The sequence below is a fragment of the Nipponia nippon genome, unplaced genomic scaffold, assembly GCF_047370975.1.
Source record: "Nipponia nippon isolate SJK-2023a ecotype South Korea unplaced genomic scaffold, ASM4737097v1 scaffold_4, whole genome shotgun sequence".
In the NCBI taxonomy this organism is placed as follows: domain Eukaryota; kingdom Metazoa; phylum Chordata; class Aves; order Pelecaniformes; family Threskiornithidae; genus Nipponia; species Nipponia nippon.
The window spans coordinates 20,331,462-20,344,741 of record NW_028262358.1 but is presented as its reverse complement, the minus strand read 5'-3'; the positions used below and the strand labels follow the sequence as shown (position 1 = coordinate 20,344,741).

At 36.7% G+C, this 13,280-nt stretch overlaps 1 protein-coding gene across 5 annotated transcripts in view; it reads right to left on the bottom strand.

The window, feature by feature from the left end:
* NVL (nuclear VCP like) overlaps positions 1-13,280 on the bottom strand; it is a 46,757-nt gene that overhangs the window by 8,509 nt on the left and 24,968 nt on the right. For all 5 annotated transcript variants that reach the window (XM_087773365.1, XM_087773367.1, XM_087773366.1 and 2 more), the window contains 3 exons: positions 8,091-8,197; positions 3,809-3,885; positions 2,247-2,335 (listed from right to left, as the gene is read on the bottom strand). In XM_087773365.1, the coding sequence (XP_087629491.1) occupies positions 2,247-2,335; positions 3,809-3,885; positions 8,091-8,197 (273 nt within the window). The remainder of the gene's footprint in view (positions 1-2,246; positions 2,336-3,808; positions 3,886-8,090; positions 8,198-13,280) is intronic.

Genomic DNA, 13,280 nt, shown 5'->3' with positions numbered 1-13,280 from the left:
ACATCTTTGTAACGTGTAATGAAAAAACTGTTAAGATTCCTCATTAACGTATTTGATATCTGAGTGTAACAAAAACATTCTGCTGATATAGCAAAAGACTATGCAGACGGAAGGCACTAAATTAAGGATGAGAACTTGTTTAAGGTATAAAACAGAAGAGCAAATAGTCTACAATTATTACTGCTTGCTTTAAAAGTAAAGGTGAAGGTTAAAGTTCACTGAACTAAACATACCTTGCTGCTCTTCCTCATCTCAGTTCTCTGAAGCTCTTATTCAAGATTCCCATTACCATAGAAAGTTATACCAGTATAAATTAAGATGTAAATTTACATTTAAAATATCGGTATTTTAACTTATTTCCTCGAGGAAACGCTATTTATAGAAAGAAAAACCAGTTCAACTTGGGACTTTCACATATGCCAAATTACTTTAAGAATGAGTCATCAGAACTCCATAAAACAATAAAATGAAGCTATGCGAATTTAATTTTGCTTTCACTTCTGTTTTTAAGCCTGTAACTTTTTAATCAAATTGTGAAACAATGTATAGCCTCAACTATAGGTAGGGAGGGAAGGGAAAGGAGAAAACAGCATTAGTCAGCTGGGAAGATCAGTATCATTAAGGACATGATTATCAGAAAAAGTCAAGGTGAAACAGTCTTATGATACTAATTTAAGAGTTAGCTAAGGCTAGGTATAAGCATGCTTTTACCTACTGCTAGGTAAAGTAGTTTACCTCTCATTGAAAGTAAGTTAGGCTACTTCATGCTCATTGTGTCGTGAAAGCAGGCACAATGCTTGATACTGTGGAGAATTTAGCTGTCAGTAGTCTATACCTTGGCTACTTGCATTAACATAGTTTGCCTTGATTTCTGATGACAAAACCATTTAGTCTGTTTTATTATTTAAAACCATTTATCTTGATAAATTAATGATAAATTAAAATAATGAAGTATATCAACAGGCATAGTCTTTTTAAAACACCAAATATTTAATTGGGGTTTTTTTCCTAGATGAGCGAAGGATAGCTGGTTCCCTTTCCTCTTTAATTTGAAAGTATCACAGAACCACCAGATCTTGCTTTTCAAATTCAACCACAAAGACACAAAACTTTAGTTAATCTCACTTGCTCTTAACTTCAGGATAAATTCAGAAATTGCCATCTCAAATCAAGAGCTTTTTCCATCTACAGCAAACAAAATGGGTAACCAAGTAACAGTGAAGGTTTTTATAGTTTTTGTTCCTGCCCCCCCCCCGCCCCAATGAGTATGCTAGTTCCTTCAAAACAAGAAATACAAACAGTCTGCTCTGTTAACTTACTGTTGTTAAAAACCAGATGAGACTGGATATGTACTAGATCAAAAAGTATGATTCAAAGCCATTAAAATTCCATTGTGGTTCTTAGAGATCAGAGGCATAATGAAAGCCTAATATATTTTCCAAGGACATAATCTGAAAAGTCACAATTCCATCTTAGCTTTGCGTTTTGACTTAAGGGTAAAACAACAAATGAAATTACTGGAGAAAATCTAGATAGACACGCATTTTATATTAAAGAGTTTCAATTTCCAATTAAATTTTTCTATCTGCACAGAAAAAATAATAATTTAAAATACAGGAAAATACAGCTTAGAACAAAAATGCAGAGAGATATGGAAAGGGCAGACATTGTACTTGAAACAATTTATAACTCCCTGTTAAAGTCCTGGCAAGAGCCACTGATGAGCTAAACACCTAAGATAAAAAATGGCACTCAGATTTTCCTAGCAGCATTACTACTAGACGCATGTGTTCAGTTACACGATACAATTGTGTGCCAAAGGTATGTGATCAGTATTTGTGCAGTTACAACTGTACTCAAATCTGCAAATAAGTCAGTATAAGTAGTCTTTGATAGTGATGTGGAAATGTGGCAAAGATGTGTTGAGTCTAGTATATAAATTGTCCATTTATACTACCATTTAACATAAACTTTTCTTTAAGGTGACAAGGTTCAATTCTTTCAGAAAAAAAATTTATGCTGAGCCTCCAGCATAACCATTTTTTCCTCTACTCTCCACTACATCTACTTCAAAGATACTTACATGTTCTTGAAAGAAATAAGACTTAATTTTTGTTTGGCTCAGAAGTCATCAATCATTTATGTACAGCATGCACGCCTTTATCCTTGTCTTGAACTACCTTAAATACTTTACATTCCATTTATCTTCTCGCTGTTCAGTTAAGATTTTTGTAAAGCTTTCTTACCTTTCTTGCTTTTAGTATTCTGCAGGGCCATTTCTTGTCTCAAGGCACAAATGGAAGCCTCACGCACTAGAGCAGAAAGGTCTGCCCCTCTAACAGATACAAACAAAGTAAGTTATTTTAGGATAAATTTTTCTTGTCTTTTGCTGATGGCATATAGAAAGGCAAGACGTTACAAATGATGGTAAGAGACTGGTTGTGCTGTCATAAAGGTTCATCTTAAGAACATTGGAAAGAGGTCTGAGGACTACCCAGTGCTGCAACCTTTATTATGGAATAACATCCTCTAGATTTTAGCCACAGATGAAGATCAAATAAATGAGAAACAAGGGAAGAGGCAAAAATCCCACCCAGCATCCTTGAAAATGCCAAAGAATTGATTAATCTTGTGTCACTTGGTGTGAACATGATACATTTTTTTGGTATCGGTCTTAGAAAAGATTCAAATGGAATCACCCATTATTGCCTTGCTCAAAGCTGGATCATCAGTTAACATTCTCTTAAAACTATAGTATCCACACAACATGGTCAGATCAGTCTTTATGAATATTTGTTTCCAGTTTCCAGCTGCTGAACTTTTCACAAGCCTTCAAACTGGCACAGGTCACTGAACCAAAGAAAATTTTCACCATTAACTCCCCATGCTTCATTTGGTGATGTTAGGAATACTGCTGTATTTAAAAAACAGAAAAAAAGAAACACCCCCCCCCCCCAAAAAAAAACCACCCCACAAACAAACAAAAAACCCCAAACAAACCCCAAAACCCAAATATTAAAAAAAAAACCAAACGACACCCCCCCCCCCCCCCGCCAAAAAAGACAGTGAGTGAAAGGGGCAGAGAAAGTACTCATCTTTCCCAAGTATGAAACAGTGACAAACTAAAAATCATTACTGGTGATAGCCTCCCTTTCTAAGAGTCAAAAGCAATACTGTGACAAGCAGCACGTCATAAACTTTATCTTTTGTGAACTCCAGAAAATCGTTAACTATTAATAAATAAAATAAACTTAATAGATTAAAGCTTTTTGAAGTTTTGTAGAATGCAACTGCAAATTATTCTGACAGATATAGCTATCAAGTTTTCTTAAAAAAAACACACCTTGGTATTCCCAAAGCACACGTTGAAATAGGCCCTCATTACTTTGTCAAACACATTGCTTTCAACTGTGTGACAGAACAAGTTGGTTATGGTTGTTTAACCAATTTGCTTTCATCATCATTGTATATGGGCCCACAATTTAAAGAGGGTTCTTTTATCCTCAGATTATGCAAGGATTATAAAATAAAACAAAGCAAAACCAAGAGGCCTCTGCTAATCTGTATTTACAACATGACGAGGACTATTCCAGATGAAAAAGAAAGACTGTAGCATCCGTATATTCCTACCAACTCCTTGGAAAAAAGCACAAGTGAAAGAAAGAAAAATAGCGTAAGGGAAAAGGCTCATAAACCCTGAACGTTAAGAGATCCCCTTAATAATAACAATATAACATACATTATCACGCATCAGAGGACTGTTGGTACTGCACATTAAATATTAAAGTCAAAACTAGAAGATACTCACGTATAACAATCACAATGTTGACTGTAAGCAATTTCTTCAAGGCTTACGTCAATATCTAGTGGAGGCCGGGTGCCATCCTAAAGGAGTTGAGACAATAAAAAGAAGATAAGAAAACATTTTGGGTTTTTTTTGTTTGTTTGGGTTTTTTGGTTTTTTGTTTGTTTGTTTTTAACACATGCCATCCCTGAAGTGATTAAGTTTCATCAATCAGGAATCATATAGGGGTCTGAAATTCCCCGAAATATCCACAAGTATTAATGTTGGTTTTAATCTCAGACCAACAAGGACAACCAGCCTTAAAAACATTTACTTATAAAATAATAAGTAATGCTAAATTTTAACTTCCCACCAACCGACTGGGTTTTCTCTAACAAAGTGATGGCCAGGGCAATAACACTGACACTGCTCCATATGTGGACGTGCCTTAAGTAGCTGGTTACATCAACAGCATTGTTTAGCTGAACTTACTCTAGTTTTACTATGTGTTGAAATCAAATAGGTAAGCAATAAGCATGTAGATTTAGTCTTACCACCTTTAAGACTGAATTAATTGTGTATCTTTTATGTTCTGGACGTACATTTTCAAACTTAGAATTTTCCATTCTGGATTTCATAAAAGTTTACGTATACCATAGACATTCCTGTAGACTTTTTGACACTACTCTTCCATATTATTACTGCTTCCTCCACAAAGATCCCAGAAGTGGCTTCTTTTGTTATGATTTTTGCATCTCCAACAGCAAAAAATATTGAACAACATTATAAATTATATTTGAAACTAGCCAACTACATTTTGAAACACTGTAAGCATGGAGATCTCCCTACCACCCTGAGACAGCAGTAAAGCAGTATCATGGTAGTACAGAGATTCTAGGTGTCTGTAGTATCAAACACCACCTGAGTTTAGACATGAAAGGACACTTTTGGATACAATTGATATATTTCAGCCAGAAACTCATTTGACAGAAACGCACAAATTCATACAATTATTTTCTGACTTCTTCAGGTGAACTAATATACCACATACCTACAATACCTTCAAGAGAAAAATATAAAATGTGTAGTAACTGGCAAGTTAAAACCCTTGAATACTTAACAGACAGTAGAATAATCAAGGATTAGGCAGAGGAAGGGAGCAATCTTGAATGAATCTAAGGGTAGAATACCCATTAGATAGGGGAGGGAAAAAAACACCAAAAAGGCAAAAGGAACAGCCTGATTTTGAAACATCTTGAAAGGAGAGACTTTAACCTGGAAACAAGGAAGCCTTGTACAATTTCATATGGGATACTTCAGTAATTGTTGTACAAGACTGCAAGCCCGAGAGACACCTTCTCTGCTAACAAGAAATGTTTTAGCTATTGCTTTGAGCAGCAACATACGTTGGGCATTTTTTGAGTGGGATGATCTGCCTGCTCTGCAGACAAGCTCAGCGGTACGTGCACCAGAGGAGCTGATCCAGCTTGCAGGAATATAAGTACACTAGTAACTTCAACATGTGAAGACATGCTTCTCTTGCCGAATTAATACGCAATTTGAAAATGACTGATTTGTACAATTTCGCTGAAATAAGTCTTTCACAACAAAGCTTCAACCTACGTCTAGGCTGTCTGTCTTCCTTAACAACCTATTCCTCCCCCTAACTCCCTTTTCTACTCCTCATGCTGCCTTTGTAAGCATCCATGTTTTCCCTCAGCAACGATTCTCGGTTTGCACATCCTGTGCATGTATTCCTCGGGGATTTCTGGGAATGCATACCATCACCCAGAAGCCACTCACATCTGCACAAACATTTTGTTTTATCTAGCCCTGAGCACATATTTAAGCAAGTGTTCCTGTACACAGATTTTTTAAATTCCCTTACCTAGAATGCATGGATGAAGTCTGACAAAAAATAAGGTATTTCAATTAATTTTAACATATTTTCCTCTCTCCATATTCTACGTTCTTCTTGCAGATAACTCCTATTTCTTGTTCTTAACACTAGAAATACAAATCTTTGCCTAGCTTTATGGGAGCTTTGGTGACTGCATAAGTAGCAAGGTGAGAACAGCACCAGCCTCCTCATGGAATGAACACAGAAACATGCAAAGAAAAGACTCATTCAGAGAGTGTTTGTATCTCATTTCTGCTGGCCTCTTAATTAAGAGCTGAGAAAAAAGAATCTATTAAATACTTAACACCTTATTCACTACAAAGATTTGTAACCAGAATATTAAGACTAGTATGAATTAATCTGGCATTCCAAAAATAACATGCCATGGTAACCAAGGACAGGATCCACAGGAACCAAGCTGGTAAACACTATGCAATGCGTTGCTTGTGTCACAAGAAGGCCCGTAATCAGATAAGGCCACAGCAAAGATGGTTTGTCAGCAGAAGACAAATACACTCTCATAACAGGATGATGACAAGGTTACCACATCACATGAGCCACTCCTCTTGGTGTTATCCCAACAGGAAGACAGGCTGTAGCCACAAAGATTCCCAGGAGGGAGCAAAGACATTTTTCAGCAACCTCGCCCAACATTTATGGCAGCTGAAGTGAGCAGGATTCTGAACTGTTTGACTCTTACAGGGAATCTAGAAAACAGTTCTCTCTAACAACCAGTTTGTTATCGCCAGTAAAGAAGAAGCCAAGAGATGAAGTGAGGGACTCAAGAGGGAGTTCCTCATCCTTGGTGTTGCACACAAGTGATCCTGGCCCTGCCACTGGGATGCCTGCATCTTGGTGACTGTATGTGGCCGTGAGAGCGCGCGCAAGTGAAATCTATGAGAGAGTGAGAGAAATCAGTTTTGTTTAATATCACCTTCCGCTCCCATGAAGTCTTGCACCAAGCTTTGCTGTGCTGTTTTCCTACACCGCTAATTACAGTGAGAGCACCTGAGACAGTTACAAATCTCCAAAGATTCTCCAGGAAAAATTAGGGTGAGCAAGGCTCAACACCCGTATGCTAAAAAACAGAGCAGATGTAAACTTTGTACCAGAATCCTTCTGCTCTGTTTAGACAGGCTAGTGACTGACCCTTACTACCCACTTCTTCCCGAAGAAGGTTGGTTGTATTAAGTCAGAACAATCATATAAGCCAAATTTTTAAACACTTTGAGTTATCTTTAAATATAAATTGGTAAAACAAAGGAATGTAATTCCTTACAGTGTGTTTGAAAAATGATCCCAGATGTTACACTCAGATTCTCTCTAGGTCTTCTAAAAGGCAACCGTCTTCAAGAATAGGATTGTAAAAAGTTAACACTGAAATATTTTTATAAAACTTAGAAACAATAAACTGATCTACTGCTAATAGCAAATGAGGACATACTTACATTTTTTTTGCCCATGAAGCAATGCATAGAACAAATGAAGGAAAGTCTAACATCCTGAATTTGTAATGAGAGCCTGACTTTTGAACACCTATTTTTGCATGAAAGGACATGCTTGAATGAGTGCTCCCCTTCTGAATTCTCCTATGGGATTAACTATTGCCTACACCACAACTTCATGCTTACGCAAGTCTGAATTATCTGTTTTACAAATTTGCTAAATAAATTTTGCCACGCTTTTCATAATACAGCCCTATCTTTTCTCTATAGTAAAGACTTGGTCTCCTTTGCAGCTCAAAACAAATCTGATAGGACACCTGCTCTTGACAATCAGTGCTGATCTACTGGAAAAAGTAGGAAATATCTGAGTAATTATTAATGCTTTGTATGTTCTTTCTTTAAGGCCTTGATTACTGCTGTACCATACTTAGAGAAATACTCAAATAAAATTCTATAATCCAAATCTCTGAAGTGGCAGAAGGTGCCATTAAGCACAGGAAGGACCCATGAAGGCAGTTACTTTACGTTTTCACATTTAGTTTGACCTACACCCTCTATCATCCAACCTTCCTTTAATCCTAAAGGCAATTAAGTGTCACAATTACTGTTGAGCAAATACAGCTGGAGCTAGTGAATCATTTTGGTGAATGCGTAGAACCCCCCCCAAAAAGCTTACAAAACACTTCTAGGCCCATTACTCATACAGATAGGGATCTTTAAATTACATCTGTTCAAACTGTGACTATAAAGGCAGCAGTTTCTACGTTTAACAGGTTTGCCTTACAAGATTTATCAACCACTTGCAGTCTCAGAGCAAATTTAACAGCAGATGTGGCTGATGGTTTATTTTCATGACCTCATGTGTTTCATAAGACAGGATCCTGCAATCCCCTGTAAAATTTAATTTGTATTAAATCATTCCACCAAGCTTCAAGATAAAGATTTATTTCTAAATACTCACTTTGGTGATTGTCTTTAAAATAGCAAGTCGATCTTCAGGTGGAGGCAAACCCACATAAAGTGTTTTATCCAGTCTACCAGGACGCAGGATAGCTGGGTCAATTATATCTTAGGGAGGGGAAAAAAAGAAAAAAGACAAAAGTTATCCAGAAATGAGATATACTCTTAGGAAAGTGTACACATGAGAAGAAATGTAAGCATACTTGTACCTAGATTCAAAGAAGCATTTGTGCTATGATGTGAAGCTCTGACCATTAAAATAGCTGATTGAAATAGTTTCATCTCTGTCAAGTAGGAGACTCTATTACCTAGTACAGTTAAGCCACATCTGCTCAAAGATGGCTCATAAATACCAGTTTCATCTCTTCACAAATGAAGACAACTCTGTCTTTGGCAATACAGTACTAGAACATTTCTACTGTCATACCTAGCATGGTCAAGTGAGGAATTTCACATTAATTCATAACAAGGGAAAAAAATGCTTCCAGTTTGTTCTGTTGGAAGGAATTCTACCCATATTAACTGCTGCAAATCTGCTTGAAAGGCACAGTGATAAATTAAGAATAACAAGTACACAGGGCCAACCATAAGCACCCACATTTAAACTTAATTTTACTGGTCATTTGCATTTCTACTACGTATTGATTTTCTGAATGGTAAAATAGGAAACTCACGAAAACACAAAATAGAGCTGCAAAGTACAGAATTTGTTTCCCAGAAAGAACTATAGACTCCAAATTTTATTACGTGGGGAGAAGTAAGAAACCAAAAATCATCACAAATGTTTCTAGAAAACCATTCAAAGTTTAAATGTAATAGAAATGTCTAGCAGCCTTTTAGCACCACAGGCTTCAATACTGAACTTCCACAAACAGTAAGTCAGGATATAAATACTAAGGGCTATTTGTATAACAACAGATAGAAACAGGGTGTATAACCTGGGAAAGACCTCAATTCTTGCCCATATTTCAGCACAAACTGCCTGGATGATGTTTCTAAATGCTTCTTGCTGCCCCATTTCCCCATCTACCGAAAACCAATGATGGTATTACTTTATCTGTTTCACCAAGGGATTCTAATAATCCATATCCTACATACTACAGTAATGTGAACAGCAAAGTCACAACAGCACCCCCAGAAGATATAAAGAAAACTGTACTTTTAGTATAACAGACTTTTTGGAAGTATCTAAGTTCTATAGATGCATTACGTAGCTAGTGCAAGAACCTTATCCAGAAGTAACAGTTGAAAGTTACACCTAAGTCTTAAGCTGGAAACTGTCAAGGACTCCAAACGAAGCTGTCAACAAACACCCTTACAATCATTACATCCTCTTGACAAAATGTAGCTAACAAGCTACATGCATTCATGTATGTTAAAGGTGAAGAACTGGGAAAAGTTAAGCTGTTGATCCTTACTGTACAGATGTTTAGAAGAAAAAACAAAACAAAACAAAACATGCCATCCAAACCCCAAAACAGTAGCATGGAAGCACAGGTATCCCTTTTTTGCAAATGAAAAAAGTTTGCTTAACTCTGTCAAGACTCCATCTACCTGATCCTACCACAACATAGTCTTGATTCGCTTTTTAAAGGTGTGCATAGTTTTGTTCAAGTTACTCTCTCACCTATGCTTAAAAGAACAAAAAGTAGAATGAGATGCATACATTAAAAATTGCTTCCCTATCTTTCTTGGGCAAAAGCAATTTTTTTCCCCAAGATACAGCAGCCATGGCCAGAGGCATCTATGTAGGCAAAAATCAGCTATTGTGAATGCGACAAGAACGGTGAGAAAAAAAAGGAAGAACTTGGTGTATTAATTTAATCCAGACCAGATGAAACAAGGGTTAAACAGGATCCCAGCCATGGCAGGCCTAGACAAAAACCATCTTTTTTATACATCTGTGCATAGTGCTATATGATACTTTATCTTGGTCTTGGCACAAGTGCACTTTCCTGTTTTTGTGTCTCTGTGGACCGAAGTCTTGCCATGTTATTAAGATGAGATGACAAAGTTTGCTCAACAGATCAATTACAAACATCAAAACAAATACTCTGAACAGGGATTGCATCACAACACCGTGCGCTTGATAACTTCTCCATTCTAAAGTTTCAAAAGCTCTTTAAAAATGTTAAGCGTTGGATGGAAAATACTGTTGCCATCTTGCATGCTGAAAACATGGCACTTGCCAGGCTATTTGTCTAACTACACAAAGTTAGTGATCCATTCTAAAGATGCATTCATCCATTTGTATGTAAATGATTACATTGCCCACATTCAAAGAGTTACAACTAATACTAACTCAATAAGCTGCAGTAATGGTGGTTTACAATGAGAAGGCCATACCAAAGTTTAAAACACAGATCTACACTCCCCATCTCCTTCTGAGTCAATTCACTTCACTCTGCTGGTTCAGGCCTGGGCCTGAAGTTCTTGAAAATTCAGGTCACGTAACACAGAAATTAGTATTTACTCATTGGTCAAACTCACTCATTAGATGCACTTCATATCTGTTTAAAGAATTGAATGATGCATTTAATGAATTTAATGCATTTAAAGAATTTCAAAGCATTCCATCCTGATAAATCATAATGTTCTCTCCATATCTATTATCTTGAAACTTATCTAAACAGAAGAGAGACAACTAATTTTAGATACATGTAACATTTTAATGAAATTAAGGTAGATACCTCTTTCAAAGCCTATTATTCTCTCTCACGTTTGAAAGTGAAACATGGGACCGTGGTAACACACAACTTCTTTTCCAAGCAGCTGTCTCGTGGAGAGAATGTACTTCTATTAAGAGAAATGTCTAGCGAATAATTTTCTGTCTTGGTTTTCTGATGTAGTCAATGGTGTTGACTATGTCCTTAGAAGACAGTAGTACCATTTTCCAAATAATTTGGCAAAATTGCATACGACATTTAGACTACATCCATTCCTCGCTTTGTTTCTAAAGGTTAAAACAGGCGCTTGCCTCTGAAGAATTATGTAATATCTCAGTTTGCTACACTGCTCTCCAAACTACTGCAAAATTTTATTTTCTTTGTTAAATTCTATTGAAAATATCTTTGCATGCATCCCTATAATGTGACATTCTGTTGTCCTATAATAAAATCTATTAGTCTCACACTCATTTCCAGTTGATTATTCATGTCTTATCTCAACTGTACAAGAGTCAACAATGTTTACAAAAGTTCAGTGCATACCAGCAACAACAACTATTGTGCCGAGTCCAAACTTCTCCTATACTCAGTATATAAGTATTCAAAATTGTATTTGAAGCATACAAGATCTAGGTCCTCACATTTGTGACATTCTGGAACATAGGCTCAAAAGCCCTGAAAGGTTTTCTGAGACTCCAGATGAAAACTGCAGTTAACAACTTTGCTCCTACACAACAAGCCAACTCCACAAAAGTTACCGTGAAATATACATAACATTCAAGGGCTGGTGAAACGCAGAAATATAATTTGTTCCATGCCTCACATATTAGGTGCTTTTCTTAGATCTTATCTTGCCCTTAATTCAGCAACATGTATAAACATAACAAACAAAAAACCCAAAACAAAACTGTAACTATTGTCAGAGACTGAAGATTATTTTTTCCACTGTGTTTCAAAACATGTGCTTCAGGTGAATAGCTCTAGAAAACAAACAAACTTGCTAAAGAAAAATAGAACCCACAGAAACTAGGACCATAGTCTAAGGTAACAGTAGAAGGGGAATTTTGCAAGAATTAATTTTAAAAACCTAGAGAAAAAGTCCATGAATAAAAGCAAAGACATCACCACAATTCAAGTCAAGCTTAAATCATGATCAGTTTGTAGTGTTTCACTGATTTCTTGTCTGTTTCCTCAGGTTACATACAGTTCCTTAGTAAATGCTGCTGATGTCTTGGTCAGCATTTCTCTAAAGAGCTTATAAATGTTCAAAGCCTGGGGAAGTAAGAAAAGAGCAGAAAGCAGCAGTATCCAATACTGAAACTCACACTGGTAACTAGAAAATTGTGGGAAATTACAGACCTTAGTTAACAGTAGTGCTTGATGGTTTTGTAAGTATTTAGTCTTGGACTTGGGGAAGGAAGTAGACTGAAAAAGAATATAATTATTCTGAGCCATAAAGTTTCTAACAGGACATGACATTTCTGCCTCTCTCTTTCTCTCTCTCTAATGACATTGAGTGCTTTAGAAGTTTAATCCTCTTCAGACAAAGTTTGACATTGGTTCTGCATTTAGGTGGAAAGAGATTGAGTTGGGAATACTGCATCCCTGCTGATTTAGCAGTAGTCAAGAAAGATCTACAGAGGACTTTCAAAGTCACTGAGTAAGTGCAAAAACCATCCAAATATCCTGCTTTTAAGGACAGATGAAAGGCTTATTTCAGCACTGCCAGCATAAGAATTACCACTTGCAGATTGTATATGATAAAGGAACCAATCTATTGTGCCTGCCCTTTTGACAAAATGGGAATTAAGAGTGTTCCAAGTCCTTAAAGGCTATTATAAAAAAAGAATTTGGCAGTCTTCAGCCACAGGGTACATAAAACACCACCATTTCACAAAAATACCTCGTCACAGGTGCTAACACCTCACTAGAACAACTGTGCCAGGAACATACCTTGATGCCAAAGCTCGCTGAGCCACCGCTACCCTACTGCTAGTACTATTATTCTTTACAATATTTTTATGAGAGAAGTCTCTTCGTTTGGCACCATGGTCTCTGGGACTACAATGCTGACAACCTATGCTAATGGTCATGAGCAGTAACAGCAACCAACTATAAAAGCTACCATGCATACAGGCATTCTAAAAAAGAAGCATCTTGCAAAGCCATTTTCTCTCCTATTAAATTATACTAACATGGATTAAAAAAGATGAGATCTCACACTTCATAATACTGGCCCAGTAGAAGATTTCAGGAAGTTCTGCTGGGACACATGTATTATTTAGATTTATATTACACAACCCCCCAGAACCTCTTTTCAACATAACAACAGAAAAATCTTCCATACAAATGTCAGACTTATAAGCAAAAGAGCTGTTCAGGCACCACAACTTTTACTGTTTGCAGGAATCATTTAAATATACTAGCCAGTATAAGCCGTGGTTCTCCTATAGGTCTCTGATTGGACATTTCGTTCTTAGGGCGGTAAGAGTGCTTTACTAGCATAGCCTTCACTGTTCTCTACC